Genomic DNA, 27,644 nt, shown 5'->3' with positions numbered 1-27,644 from the left:
GGGTTCAATTCCCAGCACCCACATGGCAGCTTACAACTGTCTATAACTCCAGTGCAGGTAAAACACCAATGTACATGAAATAAAGTAAAATTAAAAAAAAAAAAAAATTAAACCCGGTCTTGAAAAAAAATATTTTAAAAAAGTGATTCAGATTATTTCATTCCTCTTTGGTGTTTATATTAAATAACCAAAAAAGACTTGATACTTAACACTATCTTTTATGTGTTAAGGTGTGATTCTGTGTCGCACCAGTGTCCAGAGTTGGGATGTGACTGGACCATGAGAGCACTGATCTCATCAACAGATTCCTTCATATAGTCACAGCTAAATGGACTCCATTATGAAAGTGACACCCTCTTCTACCATACATTTCTCCCATGATTCTCTGTCCCATCACAGGCCCCACGCAGTCCTAAGTGCCCATAGACTAAAACCCTTAAAAGCATGAGCCAAGTTAAGTCTTTCCTACTTCAGATGGATTTTCGCATTTATTTTAGTCAGTGAGCTGGAAAGCTAATGCAACCCACATGTTCAGACCTTTCAGGTATAAAATATACATATAAGTCAGTCAGGGGAAGGTTCAAAAATGCATCCTAAAAAGGGAAAAGCAGGAAAACCACAGAACTTCCAGGGAGGCGGGAGGCAGAATGATCGTTTAATAAAAATGAAACTAGGTTGAGCATGGAGATTCAGGCCCATAATCCCAGCACTTAGGAGGCAGTAACAGGAGATTCAATTCAAGTTCACGGCTAGCCTGACCTACACAGTGAGTTCTAGGACAGCTGGTGATACTTATAGAGACCCTGTCTCAAAACAACGAAAGCAATACGGGTTGGCTTTGCTCTGGCCTTTGTGAATGATACTCATCCCCTCAGTGTGGAAAGGCTTGTAAATGAGTCGGGATAAGAGAGTGGATGGACATTAAAATCGAGCACAGGAAACCTCAGGAAAAGCTACCATAGGGCTGCCTTACAAGCATGAGGACTTGAGCTTTGATTCCCAGAACGTGCATAAAAGGATGGGCGTAGTGGTATACATTTAAAAGCCCAGCACTGAAAGATAGCAGGTGGAGCTAAGCAGGTGCCAGGATACCCTGAGGTACAGCCAGCCTTGCCTAGCTATCAAAGCTCCAAGCCAATGTGACCCTGAATCAAAACAAAAGCTGTGAGTCTCCTGAGGAATGACACCAGGTTGTTCTCTGACCTCCACTGAAACCAGTGGGATGGACACACACAGACAAACACAAATGTGGGAGGAGGGGGAGATGTAACACTGTGGTTAATGCACACAAGTGCAGACATTCTAAGATTCAGAAGACAAGGCACGGAAAACAAGAGGGCTTCCCCTCCTCCATCTTCCATCCCAGAGGCTTTGAGGGAAACTTTACAGTCTGGACAACCAGGAGAAGTGGTAGGGAAGAGAACAGAATGGTAGGATCAACACCAGGCACCTCCATAAGCCGCCCTTCCATCTCCCCGACCCCAGGCCCCTAAAGCCTCCCCACCACTCTCTTGAAGTCCACCTTTGAGGCACCCTTCACACTCATGCAGTATAACTCCACTTACCAATCGATTTTCATCAAACACCTCGAACAGAAGACGATGCTGCTGCGGAAGGACCTAGGAGAAACAAGCATTCTTTAAAAACATGAACATCTAGCCACAGATGCCAAGAGACATCTTCAAAATGTGGCCACTGTTGACCTTGTTATGCAGTGAAATCACAGAGGCCAGACTAATGTCACCCATGGTCTCCTGAGATCAAACACTTTTTGTTGTTGCAACAATATGTAGAATTTTTCAAAGCTACTATCTTCCATTTTTGCTGAAATATTTCAGTAGTTAAAAATCTACTTAAGGGGCTGGAGAAATGGCACAGTGGTTAAGAGCACCAACAGCTCTTCCAGAGGTCCTGAGTTCAATTCCCAGCGACCACATGGTGGTTCACAACCATCTGTAATGAGATCTGGTGCCCTCTTCTGGCCTGCAGAGATATGTGCGGACAGAACACTGTATACATAATAATAAATAAATAAATAAATCTTTAAAAAAATGTACTTAATACCAAATTTAAACGAAACTATTTTGTTAAAAATACCACAGGTTGAAGATGTTACATAAAAACACATTTAAGAAGAGCATGATGGTACATGTCTTTAGTTCCAACACTCTGGAGGCAGAGGCATGTAGATCTTTGTGAGTTCTAGACCAGTCTGCTATATGGAATGAGTCCCAGGCCAGCCAGGGCTACCCAGTGAGACCCTGTCTCAAAAGGCAAACAAAAAAATATATTTAGGAAGGAATTTAGTGGATATAGTACTCGAAATGCAAGCATGAAGTCCTAGGCACTATACTTACACATATTAGGATTGCCTTTGTAAGGCATGATGACACTCACAGTGGGCTGGATCTTCGACATCAATTAATAATCAAGACAATCCCCCACAGACATGCCCACAAGCCAGCTCAATCTAGATAATCTTTCATTGAGACTCTCTTCCCAAGTGACTTTACATTGTATTTGAGGGTGGGGAAGCTCAGAGACAAGGTTTCTCTGTGAATCCTTGGGTATTCTGGAACTCACTTTGTAGGCAAACTGGCCTCAAACTCAGTGATCCGCCTGCCTTTGCCTCCCGATTGCTGGGATTAAAGGTGTGTGCTATCACTGTCTAGACTTTACGTTGTACTAAGTTGACAAAGATAACCATCACATCAAAGAAAGTATTGAAACGAAGGGGGGGGGGGGCTCTTCTTCAACTAGAGAGCACTTCAAGTTCAATCCTAACCTCTGAATGGTCACACACACACACATACAGGTTGGCTGTGGCTTGTCCTATTCCTGATCTTTGTCTTACACACGAATACAAAGAATTAACATGAAAAGCTATAAGAGAAAAAGCTCACCTATGGCAGAAACATCAGAATAACACCAGGTCTCTCATTAGAAAGCTTGGAACCAGGAATGTGTGGAAAGATACATTCTAAGTCCTGACAGTGCATGCACACCAGCCAAGAGAGCTAGACCTGCAAAGCTGTCTTTTTACCAAGGACATTTCCACACAAGCAATTCACGATCATCAAGCCAACGTTAGAGAAGATGCTTTACATGTAGGAGGTGGAAAGATAGTCACTCACAATAGCACAGGAAAGAATAACTTCAGGAGAGGACCAGATGAACAATGGAGAGCTAGGAAGGAAGCCATCATGTATAACACAGTGCACAGGGGCACCCTGATGCTAACAGGGAGTAAGTAAAGAAAAACAGCAATCCAACCAAGCATAAAATCACAGACATCAGTACAGGTCTCTATAATAAGCTTAAATGTAATTGGCTTCTACTCATTAACAAAGAGACACAGACTGGCTGACTGGTTTTAAAACTAGATCTAATGATTGGTTTCAAAAACAAACAAAACGCCCACATCCTTCTCAAAACAAAGAGTGAGTTGGAACAAAGCAAACTGGTACAGTTGTTTCAGAATCTGACAAGGGAGACCTCCTGTCAAACTAGTCAGCTTTCCTGGGTTTTTTTTGTTGTTGTCTTAAGATGACTACATACTAATAAAGGCAACAATTCATCAATTAGATGTAATACTTGTAAATGTATTTACAGCAAATACTGAGGCTCCCAATTCCATAAAACAAACACAAAAGGACATAAACTGTCAGACAAGACTCAGACAGTAACAGTGGGTGATTTAGTCAGTACTTCTCATTTCTAGAAACAACATCCTAACTAAAAATCAAGGTAGTTCAGAGTTAAAGTATACCACTGATCAAAATGACTTAGCTGATATCTACAGGATATTCTATCCAAAAGATACAGGGTACACATTCTTCTCAGGAGCCCAAGGAACCATCTCTAAAACAGAATCATATTCTAAGCTATGAATTAAGTCTTACCAAATAAAAAGAATCAATGTAAGCTATTATATCTTATCAGACCATAGTGCAAATAAAATAGAAATCAGTGCAAGAACACCCAGAAATTAAGAAATTACATACACACTGAGATACTCTTGAGTAATAACCACTGTATTATTGAAGAACAGAGGAAACAGAAAGGGCTTTGAATCAAATGAAGATGAAAGCACGTCTTATCAATCTTTGGGGTACAAGTAGGGCAATTTCTAAGAGGAAAGTTTACAGGTATGGATGCTTATATTAAGAAGTAGGGGAAGGACTCAGATGGCTCAGTGGTTAAGAACACATACAGCTCTCCCAGGACCTGAGTTCAGTTCCCAACTCCCACATCTGGTGGCTTACAACTGGTTGTAACTCCAGCTCCAAGAAATCCTACACCTCTGGCCCCCGTAGGCATCGCACTCAATTCTCCATACACACGTTACCATAAATTTAAAATAAATCTTTTCTTGAAAGCCAGAAAGGGGCTGATGAGGTACACAGCTCAGAGGGTAGAAGTACTTGCATGTGGGCCTGACAATCTGAGTTTGATCCCTGCAGCAAACAAGCTTGATTCAACACAAGCAAATCAATGAGCTGAATCAGAACATACACAGACCTAAGGGTAGAATTCAAGTGATCATCTCAACCAATGTAGAAAGGCCGTTGGCAAAGTTCACTGAGAAACTAGGAGCAGAAAGAACATTCCCTAACACAATAAAGGCTGGCACAACAAACCTACAGCCGACATTATGCTAAACTGATAGTATAGTCTCTAAAATCTTGAGCAAGGCAAGGGTGCCCACTCTCTAGAAGTCTCGGACTCGACAGTAAGAGGAAGAAAGACAGGGTGCACAGTGAAGAGGTCAGATGGGGCTACTTGCAAGTGACTGATCATTTACTTCAAAGTCCCTAAAAACTTCACTGGAAAATTCTGAAACCTGATTAACACTTTCGGCAAAGCAGTAGCTACAAAATCAACATGCAAAAACCAATAGATTTTCTAGATACCAGGAAGAATTTTTTTAGTGATTATAAAAAGAAAAAACAAAAAACCTGTGGAGCCAGAGAAAACTGGCTCAGCATCTAAGAGCATTTGCTGCTCTTGCAGAAGACCTGGATTCACATGGTGGGTCAAAATGAGTTCTAGGGGAAGTAATACCTTCTTTTCACCTGGGGCATCAGGCACGTGTGTGCTTTGCATGCATGCATGCAAGGAAAATACTCATACACTTAAAATAAAACAAAAAAATCTAACCAAAAATTCAAATACCTATGAGGTGAAAGGCCCCTATCATGAAAAGTTCAAGACACCGAAGACATTAGAAAAGGGGGAAAAAAATCTCCCAGAGACTCAAAGATTTAATGCTGTGAAAATGGCTGGTCCCAAAAGCAATCTTCAAAACCAATCCCATCCCCATCAAACCGCAATGAAATTCTTCACAGAACTAGAGAAAAAAATCCTAAGATTCACTTGGAAATAAAAAGGCTTTAAACAGCTAAATCAATGCTAAGCAGAAGGGAGTGTTACATAGAAACAAAGTGCCATGGTCCTGGAAGCTAGACAGGCCAAGGGACTACACTAACGACCGAAACCACACAAAGAGTCACCCAATGTTGAAGACATTCTCTGGAAAAAATACAGCTGCTTTAATCCAGGGTGGACTCCCAAAGTAGAAGAATGAAACCAGACCCTTATCTCTTGTCTTGTCTTGTGCAAAACTCAATTCAAACATCCATTACAGACCTAACATAAAATCCTGAAGTTTTAAATCTGCCCAGGGAACACACTTCAAGATGCGGGCATAGGCAAGGATTTTCTGCCGCTAATAAAGATGCTAATTATGTATGAAATCATCACAAAAATTGACAAATGGGATTATATGAAATTAAAAAGCTTCTGAACAGCAATGAAAACTATTGCCAGAGAAAAGAGAACCTGCAGAGAGGGTAAACCGTGTCAGCCACGTCAGACGACACGAACACTTCAAATACACAAAGAGCCCTGAAAATAAACTCTCAAAGAATCCACTCATCCATCCAGGAAGCAGGAAGCAGCAGCCCTGTGGTCGGAAGGAGAAAGGGAAAGGAAGTGAGCCAGCTGGGGGCAGGGGGGGGGCCACCAGGGCTGTGGGGAGGAGACAGGAGAACAAAGACCAACGTTTGAACACATTCCATTAGGGAAAGACTTAGTTTGTATGCTAACCTAAAAAATTAATTTAAAAAAAATTCTGAAGACATTAAGGACATTTTTATAGACGTTTTATTCACATTTTCTTGTGGTTAAAAAGCAAGAATAACAGAGAAGTAATCTCAAGGCAGGCAGAGATGAAGATGAACAGAAGGGTTTTTAGTTCATTCCTTTCTGTAACATCTTTATGCTCGCGCTTTTGTGGAAGTAAATGAATTAAAAATAAATAGCTGGGTGTGGTGGTGCATGCCTTAAACTACACAAAGAAGCCTTGTCTCTAAAAACCTAAATAAATGCAAAAAAGACAGATACACATTCTTCAGTACTCTGCCTAGTAAACACAGGACAGAAGAGCAGGGTACGGTGGCCCACACCTTTAATCCCAGCACTCAGGAGGCAGAGGCCTTGGGATCTCTAAGAGCTCAGTCTGAGCAAAATCCTCTCTCAAAAAAAAAAAGAGAGAAAAGGGTGTGCAAAGAAAACGCTGGTACACTGAAAAATGCACAAACTTCACAGCAAAATACAGTAAGTAAAGTAATAATAAATTTTAAATAAGCAACTGGGCCGCTTGGGAGGACTTTGTAAATCCCAAAGCAATACAGACACCAAGGGAACCGTCCAAGGCAGCCTCTGGCTCAAAGAGTAAACCGAAAGGTAATTTCACTTTTCTCCACGACTCTAACCAACTCCCGGCCATTTCTTCCAGAATCCAAAATCTCAGACCGGCCTCAAATGCTGGTTCTGCCGGGCTGAGCAGAGGCAGGAGAGCAGTCTCTGAACGTGGACACCAGAAGCACATTGCTGGTGCTGGCACTGGACCTTCAGAGAGGCTCTGTGCCCACCTTCAGCAATTTCTTCCTTCTATTTCCCTTGACAAAGCTGAGGAAACCAAATGTAACCTTGGACTGGACAATGAAGACAGGAGGCTCCTTTTCCCTGACTGAAACCAAGTGTCTCCCCAGTTGCAGCCACATCCAAATTTCCTTTATTTTTTTTAAAAAAGATTTATTTATTTATTATGTACACAGAAGAGGGCACCAGATCTCATTACAGATGGTTGTAAGCCACCTTGTGGGTGCTGGGAGTTGAACTCAGGACCTCTGGAAGAATAGTCAGTGCTCTTAACCTCTGAGCCATCTCTCCAGCCCCTTTTGTTTTAATAAAACAAAATAAATATTTACTCAGAAGAGCACTGTACCAAGAGGACAGGATGAGAGGCGCTCGGCAGATGAGGATCACTGTGACCTTGGGTGTTAGAGAGATCAGTGTGGTGCAGAGTACACTGGAGAAGCAGAAACGAAATGGGAAGAACACTGGCCATGCGTGAGCCCATGGGCAAAGGGGAAACTGAGGCAGAAAACTCCTTTACGTAATATAAGCAGAAAGGTTTCAGCCAAGAGACTGTAGAATTGTACCTCCAAGCTGTGGGGAAACAGGCCCCTGAGAATCTCCTGGGAGCTGGAATAATGGGCTTTGAATCTGAGGTGCGGAGAGAAGGCTGGCAAGCCAAGCAAGGCTGTGAACCAGCAGCATCTACTCACCACAGCCTACCTACCCTCGTGGTCCAGCTAAAGTACAGAAAGAGGCTCCAAGTGTCTCCCTCACTTGAGTTAATGAGAACGGGGTGATCCCAGCCTCACGACAGTATTTCACCCGCCATCACATTACATTTACTTTTCACAGTAAGATTAATGGTTCCTACCCTATCAAAGTTCCTCATTTTAACTTTTGATTGATGTATTCAGTTTTACTTTAGGTGTGTAAGTACATGTGTGGCTGGTTCACTCAGAAGTGAGAACAGGGCACTGAACCCCCTGGAACTTGAGTGACAGACGGTTGGAAGCTACCGAACAGGTGCTGGGAATTGAACCCAGGTCTCCTGAAAGAGCAACAAGTGCTCTGACCTCGGAGCTATCTTTTCTCTTCAAACACCAATTTTAACTCTCTTTAAAAAGGTTTGCTGGGTACCTGGGCATGGTGGCACACACTTTTTTTATTTCCAAGACAGGGTTTCTCTGTGTAGCTTTGGAGCCCGTCCTGGAACTCACTCTGTAGACCAGGCTGGCCTCGAACTCACAGAGATCCACCTGCCTCTGCCACCCAGCAATGGTGACACACACCTTTAATCCCAGCACTCAGAAAGGAGAAGTAGATGGATCTCTGTGAGTTCAAGGCCAGTCTGGGTGTACATAGCTAGTCCCAGGAAAGTCACAGTTCACAGTAAGACCCTATCTCAGGGGAAAAAAAAAATTAATTTTCTTTTAAAAATTTTGGGTCCAGGGCTGGAGAGATGGCTCAGAAGGTAAGAGCACTGGCGGCTCTTCCAAAGGTTCTGAGTTCAATTCCCAGCAACCACATGGTGGCTCACAACCATCTGTAATGAAGTCTGGTGCCCTCTTCTGGCCTATAGGGATATGTGCAGGCAGAACACAGCATACATAATAAATAAATGAATCTTTAAAAAAAAAATTGTGGGTCCGGTGAAATGTCTCAGCAGGTTACAGATTTCATTATGCAAGCCTGGAGCTTAAGTTTGACCCACAAAATGGTGGACAGAGAGAGCCACGCTCAGAGTTTTCTTCTGACCTGCACACGTCATGTGCATGTCTTCTCACACACACACACACACACACACACATACACACACACACACAAACTACACATACACAGGAATAATAAATAAATTCCAAGATGTATTTGAAAATATTGTGAGTACCTAATTATTACCTACGGAGAAAAAAATGTATTTTATTTTTTTTCATAAAATAAAATGCATACTTACTCTGAATAGTATTTCTTCATTCCATTTTGGATTCAAAGACTAAAAGACAATAAACATAGTGTTATTTATTTGTTAATGATTTGTCATACAGAAAACATACTTGATTAGAAATTTCTGGAAGCTGGCTAATCTAACCTTTTTGATAGTTTTCGTCTGGACGCTGGTAAGGACTCCGCTCATTGGGTCATACAATGTCACTCTCACGTAAGGATCACTGTTAAAACAAAGACATTTTGCCAGTTCAGTCCAAGTGTTCACATTCTCAGATTTTCCCAGTTTTCTTTAACAGTTGCTACTCTTTTATTATTCCTACTTCTTTGTACACTTAAAAGCCAGGGATCTGTACGCAGGCTAAGCATTTGCAGAAACTTACATTTTGTTAAAAGCTGAAGAGCAAGGTCAGTAAAACCAGCAATGATTTAGAATGCAGATCTCTTACCCACAGCTACTTACAAACTTTTTAGGTATTCTGAAAATGTCTCTGATCCTTACTGTCTCTTTTGAGAGTAGGTGGCTAATTCAGGGATTTGTAAAACTAGCTTTTCAACACCGCAGGTGTTTCCAAACCATCTCATGATGTAAACCCCGTTACACAGAGCAATGACTCTTACCCAGTGATGCAATCAACTCATGTAAGCATGCAGCCATATATGTAAGTGAAAATAAGTAAATCTTAAATTGTTAAGTCATCCAATTAAATTTTTAATTACATTAAAATAAAATAAACTATAGTTAAAAATAATTACACGTTTCCAAGCATGGTGGGGGACACCTTTTAATCCCAGCACTCAAGAGGCAGAGGCAGGCGGCTCCCTGAGTTTGAGGCTACCCAGAGTTCCAGGGTTACAGGGTTAGATCTCACTTCAATAAAAATAAAATAAAATTACATGTTAAGAAGCCCTTACTGCCGGGCGGTGGTGGTGCACACCTTTAATTCCAGCACTACAGAGGCAGAGGCAGGTGGATCTCTGTGAGTTCGAGGCCAGCCTGGTCTACAGAGCGAGATCCAGGAAAGGCGCAAAGCTACACAGAAATCCTCTCTCGGAGAAAAGGAAAAAAAAAAAAAAAGAAGAAGCCCTTCCACTTTCTCTTAAGACTTATTTTTTGGTTCTGTTTTTTTGTTGTTGTTGTTGTTTTGGTTTTTTGGTCTTTCCTGGAACTCACTCTGTAGACCAGGCTGGCCTTGAACTCAGAGATCTGCCTGCCTCTGCCTCCCAAATGCTGGGATTATAGGCATGCACCACCACTTCCCAACCCAAGACTTAGTTTATTTTTTATTCCTGTGTATGTGAGTATGAGTGTGTATGTGTGTGTGTGTGTGTGTGTGTGTGTGTGTGTCCCCGTCCCCTGGAGCTACCTGACATAGGTACAGGGAATAAAACTCAGGTCCTCTGCATGAGCAGCAAGTGCTCCACACAGCTGAACCATCTCTCCAATCCCAGAAACCAGACTGAAAGGAGAATGACAGGGGACAATCTTGTGACACAGGGGCTTCTGAAGAGCACAGGGACTGAGTAAGGACATCCTGCTCACCCAGTCAAATCCCCGCTTTCTCTTGTGTATTTCAGAGCTAGTACCGACCCTTCTCACTCCCTCCTTCCCCTTGTGTGCTCACACCCCTTCCTTCACAGTGTAACTCACAAAGCCCATTCCCAGCACACTGGCACTAATTAGAACCCACCCTCCCTCCTGTTCTCCTCCTGGGAGGAGCTGATCCACCTGCCCAGTGTTCTCCAGAAGCGGGCATTTCACCAACCTCTTTATCCTCCCGCTTCCCCTTAGGTCTAACAATGTGTTTTGAAACTGCTCTATTCCTGACTCCTCCTGCCTCTAGCAAAGTGGATCTCATTTTCTCTTCCTTTCTCGGCTAAATTTTGAAGAGAATGCTTGGTAATAACACTCACACAGCGACTACTCTACATCAAACTGCTCCAAACAGCTTTTGTGGATCAGGGTCAGCTATTACCTTTTCTCCAAGTTGTACACGGTAGGGGGAGGGCCGGGCCTGAAGCTATAGTGCCTGCTCAACCACCCTGGGGAGCTCCCTTGCCCCCTCCCTTCCTTCCCTAGGCTCTTTAGAAGCACTAAGTCTAGATTCTGTCTGTCCTCAGATCTGTTCTGAAAATGCTTTGAAACACTCAACTCTGGGTTCTTACCCTACCCTGAATCTCTCTTTTCTCTCCCTCTCCCTGACAGTTATCATGGAGTCAGGACGCCCCTCGTCTCTCCATGTAACCGAGAAGGCTTCTCCTACCTCCATCTCAAGTGTGGGATTAAAGGCACACATTACCTCATCCAGTCCACGTGGTGCTCGGGATCAAATCCAGGACTTCGTGCATTCTAGGCACGCTCACACCCCACCCTCTCTCAGTCTTTCTTAAGCCTCTTTTCTGTTGGCTGCAAGTTTTGAGCTCATATTCCCTAAGGTATTCACCTGGCCTCCTGACCTCTGCCTCTCTTTCTAACCTCATCTATAGTCTTTACAACTAACTCCATAACATCAAATAAAAACTGTAAGAATTGCTGGGTGTGATGGCACACACCTCTGATCCCAGCATGTAGGAGGCAGAGGCAGGCGGAGTTCAAGGTTCAAGGCCAGGCTGGTCTACATAGGCGCTCTAGATCAGCAAGGGCTACATAGTAAGACTATCTTAAAAATGAAAAGAAAAAATCTAACTCTAACCTGCCTAGACATAGATTGTCATTTAGACATTTTATAATGTCTGGCCCATTCGGTGGTTCTGTTTTTTATTATATTACTATTGAGTTATAAGATAGTTAAAATTAAAGGTCTTGTCAGATGTATGACTGCTTCTTGACTGTGGTATGAACATTTCATCTGACCAAAGATATCTCCTAGGACTTTAAGTGTACAATACGTTAGAGTCATAGTCTTGGGTGAGTGAGATGGCTCAGTGGTTAAAGTACTTACCAAGACTGACAAGTTGAGTTCAATCCCCCCCAAGCCATATAGTGGAAAAAGGGAACTGATTCATACAAGTTGTCCTCTGGCCTCCATCTACATGCCACGGTGTGGCATGTGCACATGTTCAGTGTTCCCACATACAAACAATAAATGAATACAATGTAACAGTCTTCTATTTCCTTCCTTTTCTTCAGTGTGGTTGACTTACATATTTACTATATATAGACAACAATACTTGAGCCCCCTGAACCCACATTCGGTACAGAATATGCAGATATATCATAGTGACCACTTCTCAGGGCAGCATGACCGCACAAAATTCAGCCCCTGCTCTAAACTCCATCAGTTAGAACTCCCTGATGGAAATTAACATGGGTTCCACCCTAAACCCCAAAGACCTGAGCCAACATGCCCTCGCCATCACACACTAGCACATATACACCCAGGGCCTCCCCAGTTTTCACCTGCACGGTGAGGCCCACTTTGCTGAGATCTATTAAGCTATAACCTGTTTCTGTGATTTTGGTGAGTTACCTCTCTTGTGTTTACCTAAGTGACAACTTCTCCCCTAGACTGGCTCCCTGGGTGGGAACATCCTGGACACAGACCAGACAAGAGTCACAGGACCCTGTCCAAGATATAAAAATTTCCTGAAGCACATCTGGTGGCCTGAGGTTCTACAACGGGATGAAGGACCACAAAGGCACTCTGAAAACACAACGAAATACCCAGAGCACCATGAGGGCAGGGCTAGAGTTTATAGACATTCCTGTAAGACCTCGTGACTGAATTAGAAACAGCCACTTGGTAAATCCCTGAGGCAATGGTCAAAGTAAAGCATTAAGGGGCTTCTGACCCCCCAGACTGAGATCATTTGCACGTGCTCAGGAGAGACACTGAGCTGTGCTTGCTTTCATCAGGAAGCAAGACACATAATCTTCACATGTCCTGTGACTGTCACGGTACAGCGTGCATTTGAACATCGACCGACAGTCTAGAATGTTTCATCTGCAGCCATTGGGAAGTGTGTTCTTCAGTTATACAAAACAATACAAATCTGTTTTAATCGTTTGTTTGAGAGATTTATTTTCCACTTGTAATTGTATGTGTGCATGTGTGTATAGGTCTGTGTGTGTATGTATGGGGGATTTGTGTGTCTGTGTTGTGTGCAGGGGTCTGTGCACAAGTGCTAGTGCCTGCAGGGGCTTTGGATGTCCCTGGAACTGGAGTTACAGGCAGCTGTGAGCTGACAGACGTGGGTGCTGGGAAGCACTCTCATCTGCTGAGCTTTCTCTCTCCAGGCTCGTGTGATACTTCTTAAAGTATCTGTTTTCACGATTTCGAAAGGCGTGAGGATCTTTATCCATTATACAATTTTCCATTTTTCCTTTAATTGTCAAATTTTGAGCAACACATCTCAGAGTTCTACTGATGGACATATACCCATTTGTATTATACTCCTGATCTGCAAAGTTTCACGGTGAACCCTTACTTCATCAGATTTTAAGTGTACACTCTTTAGTCTATATCATACCAGTTTTGAATTCATTTTTCCCAACTTTAGCTGCGTCACTGGTTTTTAAGTGCTTTAAATGTATCTTTAAAGAGTTGCTTCATTTAGATGTACACACATGCAGTACCTGCAGAAGCCACAAGAGGGCAGTGGATCTCCTGGAGCTGGAGTTCAAGATAGCTGTGAGCCAGCTGATGGTAGATGCTGGAAACCTGGTGGTCCCTTTAGCACTTGGGTTTACCCTGCGCCATCTCCCCAGCCTCTTAAATATTGCCAACATACCCTCTACTTGATGGCATGATGGCAAGATCCTTCTGCCCTCCCCACCCCCATACATCTCTCACTACCAGGGATTCAACATAGACAACCCCAGTTTAGATTTTTGAAGGTGTGACTATACAGCTCAGGTTGGCCTAGAACTCACAATTCCCGAGTGCTGGAATTACAGGAATGGGACACCACATCTAATGAGTGTTACTTTCTAATTTATTGTAATAACCCTTCCTGTGTTTACTTCTCTCCATTAACGTTCCGTATATTTACTGACATGACAAGTCTGTAACTCACTGTGTTTTCCTTTCCCTGCCAGACTCCCTTTCAAAAAACCATTTGTTTTGTACTGGCTTTATTATTTTTTCAAGAACTTCATTTTTTTTTAAAGATTTATTTATTTATTATGTATACAGTGTTCGGTCTTCATGTATGCCTGCAGGCCAGAAGAGGGCGCCAGATCTCATTACAGATGGTTTTCAGCCACCATGTGGTTGCTGGGAATTCAACTCAGGACCTCTGGAAGAGCAACTAAGTGCTCTTAACCTCTGAGCCATCTCTCCAGCCCCTCAAGAATTTCATTTAAAAATTTTTACTTTTGGGGTTTGGTCCTCAAAAAAAAAAATTGCTTTTACAGGCAGGGATGGTAGCACATACCTGTAATCCCAACACTCAGGAGGCAGAGGCAGGCAGATATCTGAGTTCCAGGACAGCCTGGTCTGTTACACAGAGAAACTCTGTCTCCTATCTCGAAACAAACAAAAAGCAGAAACAAAACTCCTGCTTTTAAAAAACCTCTAACTCCCTGCGTTCCTGTGGGTGGTTTATCTATGTTTTCTATCACACACCCTTAATGACTCACTTTACTCCTACCTTGCTACACTATTCCCTTCAGGTTCACAGCAGACACACGTGGGGTATTCCCCATGGATGTTCCTTTTATCTGTAAGATGAACCCAAAAGACAAGGGTGCAAACCATGACTCCACTGGGCCCTGGATATGGGTAAGAGCACTTGCTGCTCCTGCAAGGGACCCAGGTGCGATTCCTAGCACAGTCACAGCAGCTCAAAACCATGGGTAATTCCAGTTACATACAGGTGATTGAACACCCTCTTCTGACCTCTGTGGACATCAGGCGCACACACAAAATCACCCACACACTTAAATGAAAATTTTAATTAAAAAAAAAAGTATCTGTAGATTCCAGATACCGTTACTGATGCTCTTTTCCTTTCTGAGGATCAGATCTTATACCTGGCATCAACTGTCATCTATTTATTGCTGTCTTCAGTAATTCAATGATGCATGTGCATGTAAGTGGAGTGTCCAGGGAGGCCAGAAGGGGGCATCAGATCCCCTGGAGTTGGTCACAGGCAGTTGACTGGGAATGGTCCTGTCAGCCATCTCTCCAGCCCCTGACGTTTTTGCTAATAGAAAACTGTGTTTCACTGATTTCACTTATCCTTTTTACGCTCCCAGACAGGGTTTCACTATGTAGCCCTGGCTGTCCTGGAACTCACTATGTAGACCAGAACTCACAGATCCACCTGCCTCTGCCTCCTGCCCAGCTTCAATACTTACTCTCTAAAAATGTTTTATTTCATTATTTAGCTCTCCCTTCTTTCTGGAGCTTAGTGATGAGAGACGGTTGCTTTTTATCTATCAACTTCTAACTGGTAAATGATTCTTCTTGATAGAAGTTCGGTTCATCTTTGCTCTACATTCTGCTACCCCACCACCCAAGCATTATTTTATTTATTTTGGGGGTGAGACAGGGTTTCTCTGTGTAGCTTTGTGCCTTTCCTGGAACTCACTTACTTAGTAGTCCAGGCTGGCCTCGAACTCACAGAGAACCGCCTGCCTCTGCCTCCCAAGTGCTGGGATTAAAGGCATGTGCACCACCACCATCAGTCATAATGTGGGTTTTTTGTTTGTTTTTTTGTAATTTTTTAAAATTTATTTATTACATTTACAGTGTTGTTTGCATGTATTCCTGCAGGCCAAAAGAGGGCACCAGATCTCATTACAGATGGTTGTGAGCCACCATGTGGTTGCTGGGAATTGAACTCAGGACCTCTGGAAGAGCAGCCAGTGCTCTTAACCTGAGCCATCTCTCCAGCCCGACCTAAGCATTTTAATTTCAAATACCGTTTTATTCCTGTAGAATTTTCCTTTTAATTTATCATTTATTTGGTTTCTACTTCATTCCTGAGACTTCTAATGTTTTGACTTACACTGAGCATATATTCTTTCTTTTTTATTTATTTGTTTTGTATTTTTTGTTTTTCTGGAGACAGTACCTCTCTACGTAGCATTGGCTGTCCTGGAACTCACTCTAGACCAGACTGTCCTCAAATTAAGAGATCTCCCTGCCTCTGCCTCCCACGTGCTGGGAACAAAGGCTTGCACCACCATCCTGCTCATATACTCTTTATTGACTGACTGTGTTCCATCCCCTGGATCTTTGCAGACCAGGTGATGATATGTTGTGCCATGGACACTGTAAGCTGGGCTGCAGAGAATGTTTTTTTTGTTTATCTATCTTGTGTGGACAAGGGTCACAAACACTGTTTGTTGAGCAATGGCTCTCTGCTCAGACCTTTTGACATCAGCTGAGTCCAGCCCTTTTTCTTCTATGATCTTCACCACTGACATGCTTCCTTCCGCGTCCATCTTGTGTTTCTCCCCATGGAGCCCACCACCCTCCAGATTTTCAGGACAGAGTGACGACCAGCCACTGCTCCAGCTTGTGACTCTATGAAGCTTCAGACTAATTCCTTTTTGTTTTCCAGGCAGGGTTTCTCTCTGTAGCCCTGGCTGTCCTATAACTCGCACTGTAGCCCAGGCTGGCCTCGAACTCAAAAGATCCACCTGCCTCTGCCCCCCCCCCCCCAGTGCTGGGATTAATGGTGTGTGCCCGACTAATTGCTAAAATGGCAAACAACTCTGGACTTTTCTCCAGGTGTGGACCCCCCCAGTACGCCCTTCCCTCTTCTTTCTATGCCCAGAGAGCTACTTTTTATATTGTATCCTGGGTATGGTCGTTATCGGCTAAAGGGTTTAGAGAATTAGAATTTTACACATTTCTTGGAGCAGAACTCAACAATAAATCTTTAATTCTACAAATTCAGTAATTCAGCTACCACGAAATATAATCTAGAATGATTTCGCTGTGCATCAAAATTTGCTAATATTATCATTCAATTTTTTTTTTTTTTTTTTTTTGTGGAGCTGAGGATTGAACCCAGGGCCTTGTGCTTGCTAGGCAAGCGCTCTACCACTGAGCTAAATCCCCAACCCCCTCAAATTTTTATTTAATCAAAGTTCAAGAAAAAACTAAGAAATGTCAAATTTTAAAACGCTAAGCCCATATAGTATACTTACCTGGCTCCCAAGATATCTTTCTTGGCCAGGCCTATGCCGGCAATGACCTTCACTCTCACAACCCGTGTGTTATCCTAAAATACAAACGGTCATTTTACTTTCGTGAAATTATCAGTTACTTAGTACAGTAATAATCTAATACAATACTACTCCTCAAATTAGAGAAGTCTGTGAAAATAATCTGATTAAAAGCTACATAAAGGAAAATAAAAAACAGAAATTACTATTTTTAGATACAGTTGATCACATGGAAAGAACGAAAATTGCAATCAAAAAGAATTTAACATTATTTACAAGAAAATGTAATGACAAATTGTAAACTAATGAAGTTAAACCACTGTTGCTGAGTTCATAAATCAAAAGCTCACAATCATTTGTAATAATTACTAAGAAAAGGTAATTATTTTTAAAGTCTCATCAAATAGGTATAAATAACATAGTACATGTACTGTACTATGTCAAATACCAATTATTTTGCGTATCATAGTAGGATGAGACTTTTATGGGAGAACTTTTTTGTCTTAAAAAGGATATATCATCTGAGGGGAGCTAGGGGAAGGAGTTGGTGGGGTGAATGTGATCAAAATACACTGTATATGGTGGGGTGTGGTGGTACACCACTTTAATCACTTGGAGGAATCACTAGGCAGATCTCTCTGAATTTGAGACCAGATTGGTCTATCTAGCCCAGGAAAGTCAAGAAAAGAAAAAAAAAAAAAAAAAAAAAAAAAACGAAGAGAGAAAAAGAAAGTTGTAGGGCTGGAGAAACAACTGAGCAGTTGAGCTCAGCAGTTAAGAGCATTAGCTGCTCTTCCAGAGGACCCGGATTCAATTCCCAGCACCTACATGGTGGCTCACCACCGTCTACCTCTAACTCCAGTTCTAGAATCTGAAGCCCTCTTCTGGTCTCTACTGACATTAGGAACAACCATGGTATACAAACAGACAGACAGACAAAACCCTCCTACACATAAGTAAGAATTTAAAAGCGTACATTGTGGGACTGGAGGGAGAGCTCGGTGGTTAAAAGCAGGTGATCCTCATCCAGGGAATCCGGATTGAACTCCCAGCACCCACAAGGTGCGTCACAATCGTCTGTAACCTCACTTCCAGGGGAGCCAACACCATCTTCATTCTTATCCAGGCAAAATTCCCACACCTGTATAAATTTTAAAAAATAAAATATATTCTATGAAATTCTCAACCAATTAACAAAATATTATACTTTCTAAAGAGGTGCCTATCAAAACATTCAGGGGGAAACCACAGCAAATTCTGTAACTTATTCCCAAATGGCTTAGCAAATAAAGTCCAATGTGAGTCTGTCTATGCATGAACACAATGTTATCACACTGTGGACTAGAGCTCACAGCTATGGAAGTGTGTGCTATACACCCTCTTAACTGTCCTATAGCCCTCAGTCAGCTTCCCCTCTCTCCCACTGTTCTGGAGCCCTAAGGGGGCTATAGGGCAGTTTGCCACAATGTCCACTTCCATAAACTCGGTCCACAGCCTGGTAACACTGCGTTCATTCTCTTTATTTATGGACACACAGACATAGCCACATCCAAGTTTTCATTTGCTACGTATGTCAGTGTAACATAAGCTAAGAGTCATCTGAAAGAGGGAACAGAATGCCTCCCTAAGATCAGGCTGTAGGGACAAAAGGCATTTTCTTCTTTTCTTTTTTTTGTAAGATTTGTTTTTTTGTTTGTTTTACTTTTGCCAGAGATGAGGATGACCCAACCCAGTCTACTACTGAGCTAAATCAAATCCCCAACCCCTATTTTCTTTTTAAGATTTATTATGTATAGTGTTCTGCTTGCATGTATCCTTCAGGCCAGAAGAGGGCGCCAGATCTCATTACAGATGGTTGTGAGCTACCATGTGGTTGCTGGGAATCGAACTCAGGACCTTTGGAAGAGTAGTCAGTGCTCTTAACCTCTGAGCCAACTCTCCAGCCCCATTAAGGCCTTTTCTGAGTGACTGATGGGGGAGAGCCATGCCCACTAGAGGCGGGGCCACTCCTGGGCTACTATAAGAAGGCAGTTTGAGCTGAGCAGATGACTGTGAGTTTGAGGCCAGCCTGATCTACAAAGTGAGTTTCAGGACAGGCTCTAAAACTACACAAAGAAACTATGTCTCAAAAAGCCATGAAAGAAAAAAAGAATCAAAATTCCAGGTAAGACTAACGTGAAAAAGAAAACCTTAAAAGCTCACGAACAAAATGGCCCTAAGCTGCATGCCTTCTGACTTGAGTTCAAATCCTGAAACCCACATGGCGGAAGAAGAGAGCTGATTCCCGTAAGGTGTCTTTTAACTTCCACACATCATTATGGCACATAAACACACACACACACACACACACACACACACACACAGAGTAAATTTAATTCCTATTACTCCAGAAAGGGAAAAAAAAATGAAAAGAATTTCCTAATATTTCTATGTTAATTAGGAAAGAGCCAGGGCTGGAGACATAGATGAAGTGGTAGAGTGCATGCCTACATGCAGGATGCAGCCAGGAACTTCTCATCTTGAACTTCGAGACACTTGGATTACAGGTGTGCACTATCATCTCCATAAATCAGTCATGCTAGACAAGCACATGATCAATAAACCTCTCCCCTCCAGCCTCAAACACTGGCCTTTTTTGTTATGGTTTACTCTTACTATTTTTAATTGTATGTATCTCTGTGTGGGTCCTTGTGGGGGCCAGAAGAGGGTGGTACAAGGTGCCCTGGAGCTCAAGTTACAGGCAATTGTGAGCTGCCTTGTGAGTGCTTGGAACTGAACTCGGGTCCTCTACAAGAGCAACAAGAGTTCATAACTGCTGAGCCTCCTCTCCAGCCTCAACACTGTATTCTGTCGGAAAATTTAATCCTCACACACAGATGCTTGTCAGCAGAAAAAGTCAAGAAATAAAGTGGTTTGTAACCATTTGATTCCATCTCCCTATCTGCAGTAGGTGCATCTAAGAAACCGACTTCTCACCAACACTAACTAGGGACGTTTCCAGCCTCTAGAGGTCTGGCAGCAGTTCCCGAGGTGGCCACTGGAAGGACATCTGGTAACCACCCCCAGGTCCACTTCCTTCCCTCCCATCAATGACTGCTGAGAAATGCCTGGCACCTCCAACCCCAGCGCTCTCATAGGGGACAGAGACAGGCAGATCTCTGAGCTCATGGCCAGCCTGGTCTACATAGAATTCCAGTTTACATAGTGAGCCCGTTTCAGAATGAAAAGGGCCATAGTTGCTTTCCACTGTAAATCCCAAGCGGCCACATAAACTCTATCACATTTCTTCACTCAGCTAGTACTTTAATGTAAAATGTCTGCAAATAAAATGTCTTTCCACAGGGCAGCCAAGGAAGAACAGATCCACTTCAGCATGCTCTATCCCCTACAATTCTCCACATTCCATCCCATTTCTATTCTTTTCTCCTCGTTTCAAATGGGTTCGAATCTATTTCCTTCTTCTGGAGATGGGAGCTCACTGCATAGCTCCGGTTAGTCTTATAGTCAGGTGATTGTCTGGCTCTCAGCTTCCCAAGTGCTGGTTTACAGGTGTGTGCTATGATGGACTGATACAATACCTTGGATGGTTTTTTTTCCCCCTAAGACAAGGTCTCTCTATGTAGCCCTGGTAGTCCTGGACCTTGTTACATAGACCATACGGGCCTCCAACTCACAGAAATCCTCCTCCCCCAGTCTCCCGTGTGCTGGGATTTAAAGCATGGGCTAGTACATCTGGTTTATACAGTGCCGAGGATCCAATCCATACCTTCAGGCACATGGAGCAAACACCCCACCACCTAAGCCACACCCTCAGCCCAGGCGCTTTTAATCAACAGCAGAGGGCTGCCTACTCCCAGACTGTCTAGTTCAAAAGGTGACATAACTGCCATTCCGTCTTTAAATCAAGTGTGTGGAGGGGGGCGTATATGTTCCAAGCCCCCATTTGGTTTTGTGATAAACCAAAAAATAAATGCCAAGTGACATCGATGAGCTGCCAACGTCAACCAGAAAACAGGCCATTTTTGTCTTTTCCATTAGACAGTGAACTCCGTGGAAGCTGGCAGTCTTTTATCCTTTCTGTACCCCTGGTGCTTTGGCACAACGCACACAACAGTAATGAACGTCTGCTGAGTAAATATTAATAACCCAATTACCACCGCAGAGGGAGATGCTCACGTGTACCTCCGGATCCTACTTCACTCTTCCCTTCGTGTGCACAAAGCAGACATAAAAAGATGGAGGAAATCTGAGTCATGGAACACACATCTGGACCTTCATCGTGGGTCTCTAACAGTCCTTACTACAGAGGTGGAGTTTCTAGCCCCAGCTGCTGCTGAGCACCTACTAGGTGCTGAGCAGATCTTTAGTTCAGCTGGGCAGATGAAAAAGGCAATCAGAAATACAGACACTGGGCCACGAGAGGGAAAATAGGCGGGGGAAGATGGCTTTAGCAATGTTTAGTCTGTCATCAGCTGGCTTTGTTGTTAGGTGAGGGAAGAAATCTTGGGGCCAGCCTCCACGTAGCCAGAGAAAGCCCGATAGGGCAGGATGCCAGCCTGAGGTCCTCCACACTGGGTGGTTATGCAGTGGTGCATTATCTAACTCCTCCTACACAACAGTAACGGGAACTAGTCAGACTATCACCCCTGGCTAGAGCAGGCTGAGGATGGCTTCTGGGGACTAAGAGACTAGAACCATCTGTCTGCCCATCACCACAGTCTGAGCATTACCTGAGAACTCAACTTTTTTCTAAAGGTTTATTCATTTGTGTGTAGGGGAGTATCTTCCCTGCATGTGCTCATATGCACCACGTCCATGGCTGATTTCCACAGAGGTCAGAAGAGGGCATCATTTCACATGGCTGTAAACCACCATGCGGATATTGGGAACCAAACCCAGGTCCTCTGCAAAACTAGCAACTGCTCTTAACTGCTGAGGCATCTCTAGAGCCCCTTCTGTGACATTCTGAAGTATGCAGACGTTCAACCCACCATGCATTTAAGAACTCACTCTCCCAATTATGACTCAGTACCCACTATCAGCCTTTGACTGCCTCTCTCCCCACACCCCTCTTCCCGGCCTCTATCTAAACTTTTTAGATAAAGATCGTGTGTGTGTGTGTGTGTGTGTGTGTGTGTGTGTGTTTGTGTGTGTGTGTCCGTCCGTCCTTGTCCACACGATTGCTCAGGTGCCAGAGGCAGGAGGAAGGCATCGGATCTCCTGGAGCTGGAATTACAGGTTATGAGCGGGCCCCACAGGGTGCTGAGTACTGAACTTCGGTCCTTTGCAAGCGCTTTTAATCACTAAGCCATCTCTCCAGCCCCTCTACTCACAATTTTTATAACAAAAACTTTTTTAGGTTTCTCATGGGTAAAAATCTTAAGTACCCATCTCTCTACGCTTGGCTTACTTCACGTAAAATGTCGGCCATTCACCCATGGAGGGAAAAAAAAAAACAAAGGATCGCCTAAAAAAAAAAAAAAATCAAATATTTCACTTAATATGTCTTCCATTCCACCGATGGAGAAAAAAAAAAAAAAGGATCGCCTAAGAAACCAAATATTTCACTTAATATGTCTTCCATTCCACGCATGGAGGAAAAAAAAGGATCGCCTAAGAAATCAAATATTTCACTTAATATGTCTTCCATTCCACCGATGGAGGAAAAAAAAAGGATCGCCTAAGAAACCAAATATTTCACTTAATGTCTTCCATTCCACTCATGGAGGGAAAGAAAAGAAAAAGGATCGCCTAAGTAATCAAATATTTCACTTAACATGTCTTCCATTCCACCCATGGGGAAAAAAAAACAAAGGATCGCCTAGGAAATCAAATATTTCACGTATTGTCTTCCATTCCACCCATGGAGAAAAATACAAGGATAGCCTAAGAAATCAAATTCTAACCGCCCCACCAAAAAGGTTTTCAAAATACCCCGCAGTAATCATTCTACATTAACAAAGTGCCCGCTATGGATAAACAAAAAGCTGTCGGGGACCAGGGGGAAAATGGAGGGCGCCAACTTGCTCAGAGAATGCACCATTACAGCAGCGTCTGGAGGTACCTGAGAAAGAAGAGAAATGGGGGGTCGGGGATTTCTAAGGGGGTCCGATCTGGATAAAAGGTACATGTGACCGCTAGACTGAGTCGCAGGAACTCGGAGATTTCACGCACACGCACACACAGGCACACACAGGCGCACACGCACACACCATCTGAAAGGGTCACTGTGAAACGCTGCCAGGCCTTCAATGCCCCACCCATTGGAGACGACCGCCAGCTCCATCGAAGCTCTCCCTCCAGAGGGCCCCACTTTTCGTGAGCGCGAGGCAAAGTCGCGATTAAGTTCTTCGACCGTAACAGACGGCTTCGCCTGCTTCACATCCCGGGACTGCGGTTTTTCAAAGCCAACAGCTGTGGGGGGGGGGGGGGGGGGGGGGGGGGGGGGGGGGGGGGTCTTTAAAGGATCTCTAGTTCTTCGGCCTTCGATGGTTTTTTTTTCTTTACATCCTAACAAAGGCCGTGAAACAAAGCGTGCACACCCCCCCATCATCGGACCACTGCCACGTTGGCGAAGGAATCCCACCTCCCCGCGCTCCCGCCCTGGCCCGGGCCTCCCGGGGAAGCCATCGGAGGGCGAGTCGCCAAGTTCTGTCCGCTCCCACTGCGCCAGGAGCGGGATCCGGGGGCCCCGGGATGTCGCCCCACCGGGATGTCGCCCCACCCGAGCCATCGCCCTCCCCGAGAGGGTGCGCGGGCCCAGGCCGCGGCCCAGGGACACCCACCCACCCCCGGAGGCCGCCCGAGAAGGCGACGGCCCTGGGCAGCGGGTCCCGCAAGCCCGGGCCGGGGGTGGGGGGGCGGCCTGCTCCCGCGGCCGCCTCGTGCGCGCCCCTCTCCACCGCTCCCTCCCCGCGTGGCCCGCTCTAGGGCGCCCGGCGGGGCCCGGGCCCGGTTCCCTCGCCTCCCCCGCTTCGATGGAGGGCCCCCCGAGCGGCCCGCAACCGCCCCGCACCTCGTCCTCCGGGAGCCCCGGCGCCTCCGCCTCTTCGGCTGCCATGTCCGAGCTCTCACGCTGGACGAACCGCCCCGCCCAGGCTGCAGCGGCGGGAGAGGAAAGCGAGGAGGCGGGCGCTGCGGCTGAGGCCCACCCCGGGTACGCGCTGGGGGTGCAGGGGCGCGCGGCGGCAAGGGGCGGGGCGCGGCGCACCGCGGCTGCGCGCGTGGCGGGGGCCGGGGCGCGGGGGGCTGGGCCGGAGCAAGCGTGGCCGGGGCCCGGGCGCGGGGCGCGGGGGGCTGGGCTGCAGCGAGCGTGGCGGGCCTCCAGACACAAGGAGCCGCTCCGGAGAGCGCCTGCGCGCGGCGGGGCCCGCGGCGGGGGCGCGGGAGGTGGGTGGCTGCAGCCCGCAGCCCCCGCCTAGGGAGGAGGGGGGGAGGGGGGGCCGTGGGGGGAGGGGAGGCGGGGGAGGGGAGGCCGCAGGGTCCATGCTCTTCTGCGGAGAAACAACCTTGCGGTTTTGTTCAACAACAACAACAACAACAACAACAACAGGTCTCCCCCAGGAGCCCGCTACGACTCGGCCCCGTGTTTAGAGCCGGGAGAGGAGGCGCGCTTGCTCCCAGCCAGGGTCCACGTCTGAAAACGTGGTCTGGCGGACCCGAAGCCATCTTAGGACCCGGGGCGGAATGCGCAGGCCTAAATCTGGGGGTGGGGGGGGGGGGGGGGGTGGGGGTGGGGGAGTCTGCTCCCATTCCAGCCACCGGGCTTAGGAAGCCATCCAAGCGCGCCGAGCCGAGAGGCCCTGAAGAAGGGGTGGGGGAGGGAAAGAGCCGCTCGTCCTCTTGTTTGGAGACAGGGCTCGCTGTGTCTCCCAAGGCCAGCCTCCAACTCAGCTTCCTTCTGACTCACCCCTCCTGAGCCTAGATTACAGGCCAGAATGATACCTTGTGTTTTCTATGGTTGCAAAATGTTGCCGAAATAAGAGACTCTCAAATCTGATTTCAGGGATCGCGCGCGAGAGAGCTAAGGGAGGTAAAGGCCCTCGTCACCAAGCTTCACAAACAGGGGAGCCCGATGCCCCACACCCACATGGAGGAAGGCGAGAGCTGATTCTGTCCAGCAAGTTGTTCTCTGACCTCCACGCGTACCTACAACATAAATAAAATACATGCTTTTTACAGATCCTATTTCAATTTCCCCAAAGAAAATTAAACAAATTCTGAATTTAGGACGAGTCACCGTCTAAAATATTGACAAGTGTGAGCAATTGATTGTTTACATAATATTTCGTTGAACTTTGGCAGAATCCATTTCATCCATATTAGCTGTCGGAATTCTGTTAATATGTAATCCATATTTTATCATTTGTGTTAGGACAGATGTGACAAGTGAATATGGGCACAGTATTCCTGAATAGTCAAATTGCTGGCCTACATAAATCTAACCGCTATCACGGGACTAGCAGTGTGCATTACTGGTAGAATGATGCCTAACGTGTGCAAGGCCTAGGTTGGAGCCCCAGCCTCACAAATGGTAAATAAACAGGCGGTTGTAGAATCAACTCTTTAGCTTTATGAACTCACATCTGGGGCACCCACCCGAGAGGATAGTACCCTGAGTCTGGGTTCTATCAACATGTCTGTGTTCTTAGGTGTTTAGTAAGAATAAAATAAACTAATCACAGTGGCGAATGCCTTTAATCCCAGCACTCAAGAGGCAGAGGCCAGAGGATCTCTGAGTTTGAGGCTAGCTTGATCTACATAGTGAGTTCCAGGACAGCCAGAGCTACACAGTGAGACCCTGTCTCAAAAGAAGGAGAAAGAGGAGGAGAACGATGAAGAAGATCTGAATATATTCCATATGTCTGTTATTTTTAGAGTAATAATGTCTCCTAATCTCTCACTGTGTTGTTTTGTTGTGTTTTAAATTACCAGGGTCTCACTGTGTAGCATTGACTGGCCTGGAAGTCACTATGTAAACCAAGAATCCCCTCAAACTCACACTGACTTGCCTGCCAGAGCTCCCTGAGTGCTGGGATTAAAAACATGCACCATCACACCTGGCACTGTGTATTTTTTTTTATATTTAATTTTAAGTAGGTCATTCATGTTATTTCAAACAAGATCAGGAAATCAATTCCATTACTGGTGTTTTATTTAATGATGGAAGAACAGACAGCTTGAAATTGTCAATAGGATCATTGAGAAATCCCCATGAGATTATGTGCTGAAGCTTTTGATGATAATTCCAAATCCCAGTTTTTGACTCGTGGTTCTTTTCTTTCCCTTTCCATCCGGTGAAAATCAGAAGGAAGGAATAACCTGGCAGGTGCTTAGGTACCATAAATCAGGAGTGATTACTATCTCCCCGCAGGAAACTGGGAGGGGCCTTGTGAAGAGCGGCCCTGAGAAGCCAGCTCCTGAAATGAAAAGGAATTGAAGGAAAAAACCCTTTTCTCTGTGTATTCTCTCAGCTGTATGGAATATTCATGGCGGTGTGGGGTGTGTGTATGTGTGTGTGTGTGTGGCTTGTGTGCTACCGTGAGCATGCGGAGATCAAACACAACTTTGTGGAGTCGGTGGATTGAACATGGCTTTCCAGAGTCCTCATGGTAGTCCCTGTTACGTATCCTTATAGTCTTGGTTCTCTTCTTCTGAAGAGCCCTAGTGGATGCGGTATGGTTGTGGTAATTGTTCAGTATAGTGAGGCAGGTACTCTAGACCTCAGGTTTTCAGATGTCTCACCCAAACCTTCTCTTTTTATTCTCTTACGAGTGTGTTGAAATAAGTACTTGAAAAGTCGTGGGCTGGGAAGGCTCCAGACCCTTGCCTTCCTGGGAATCGAAGTGAAGGCCACTGGAACCTGGGAGATAGAACCTCAAGCAGTCTCCACAAAGATCCTTCCCACAGAGTCATCCCTGTCTGTAGTGGCAGGGACAGAGACCCAGCTTCACACTGTCACCTGCAGCAACCTGAGGTCTTTTGCAGTGACCTGTCCTCGGGCAAAACCAGATCCTTGGTCCCACCACAGAAAAGAATTTCAGGATTAACCTGTGTGAACCAGAGTTGGAGTTTATGAAAAACAGAAGAGAGAAAAAAGCATACGTGGAGAGCATGGGTGTGGGCTTCTTAAAGAGAACACTGCCTACGTGTCTAAACTGAGGACATAGCATGCTGGTGGTCTCAAGTTACATCTCAAAGGGTTGCTAAGAGATTGTTTTCCTCTCTTTTGGTTAAGTGAGATTCTAGGGTGGCTCCAGAGATGCCCTGGATGGGATTTCAATCAGGTAAGATAAAATCAGGGTCTCTAGCATTGCATAAGGAGTTAGGACATGTTCTTCTACTGTAACTGGGTCTTCTGATGAGAATCGTAATAAACTGCAGGTCTATAGCCGGAGGTGGGGGAAGGGCTGAAACACTTGTTAGGTGTGTTGGATTGTGTGTGTGTGTGTGTGTGTGTGTGTGTGTGTGTGTGTATGTGCTCGCGTGCAATGTGAGTGCTGGTGTACATGGTGTATAGAGACTGTATGTTCACCTTACTGTGCGATCCAACAACTTCTCCTTCTCCTATAACCACCACACACACACAGAGACACACACGAACACACATTTCTGGCTTTTTCAAGACAGGGTTTCTCTGTGTAGCTTTGCCCCTTTC

The 27,644-nt window shown here is 45.0% G+C and overlaps 2 protein-coding genes across 6 annotated transcripts in view; one reads left to right on the top strand and one right to left on the bottom strand.

Annotated features, from left to right (window-relative positions):
• Positions 1–24,115, bottom strand: part of Nedd4 (NEDD4 E3 ubiquitin protein ligase) — an 87,119-nt gene extending 63,004 nt beyond the window's left edge. For all 5 annotated transcript variants that reach the window (XM_036193940.1, XM_036193939.1, XM_036193942.1 and 2 more), the window contains exons 1-6: positions 24,003–24,115; positions 17,964–18,128; positions 16,970–17,043; positions 9,011–9,089; positions 8,876–8,914; positions 1,566–1,619 (exon numbers count right to left, since the gene is read on the bottom strand). In XM_036193940.1, coding sequence (XP_036049833.1) covers positions 1,566–1,619; positions 8,876–8,914; positions 9,011–9,089; positions 16,970–17,043; positions 17,964–18,128; positions 24,003–24,047 — 456 coding nt within the window. In that variant the 5' untranslated portion in view covers positions 24,048–24,115. The remainder of the gene's footprint in view (positions 1–1,565; positions 1,620–8,875; positions 8,915–9,010; positions 9,090–16,969; positions 17,044–17,963; positions 18,129–24,002) is intronic.
• On the top strand, positions 23,468–25,215 carry LOC118587840 (proline-rich protein HaeIII subfamily 1-like). The gene is made up of 2 exons (XM_036193945.1): positions 23,468–24,143; positions 24,993–25,215. The coding sequence occupies exons 1-2, from the start codon at positions 23,476–23,478 to the stop codon at positions 25,012–25,014; spliced, it is 690 nt and encodes a 229-aa protein (XP_036049838.1). The 5' UTR covers positions 23,468–23,475; the 3' UTR covers positions 25,015–25,215.
• The last annotated feature ends 2,429 nt before the right edge of the window (positions 25,216–27,644 follow it).

Source organism: Onychomys torridus, chromosome 7 (genome assembly GCF_903995425.1).
Source record: "Onychomys torridus chromosome 7, mOncTor1.1, whole genome shotgun sequence".
Taxonomy (NCBI): Eukaryota; Metazoa; Chordata; class Mammalia; order Rodentia; family Cricetidae; genus Onychomys; species Onychomys torridus.
The sequence above is the reverse complement of the archived record's forward strand: the minus strand, read 5'-3'. Positions and strand labels throughout refer to the sequence as shown.

Coding starts and splice junctions, on each gene's coding strand:
- LOC118587840 (XM_036193945.1), top strand. CDS start 23,476: ATGGTTTTTTTTTCTTTACATCCTAACAAAGGCCGTGAAACAAAGCGT. Junction 24,144..24,992: donor GCGGCTGAGGCCCACCCCGG/GTACGCGCTGGG, acceptor ATCTGATTTCAG/GGATCGCGCGCGAGAGAGCT.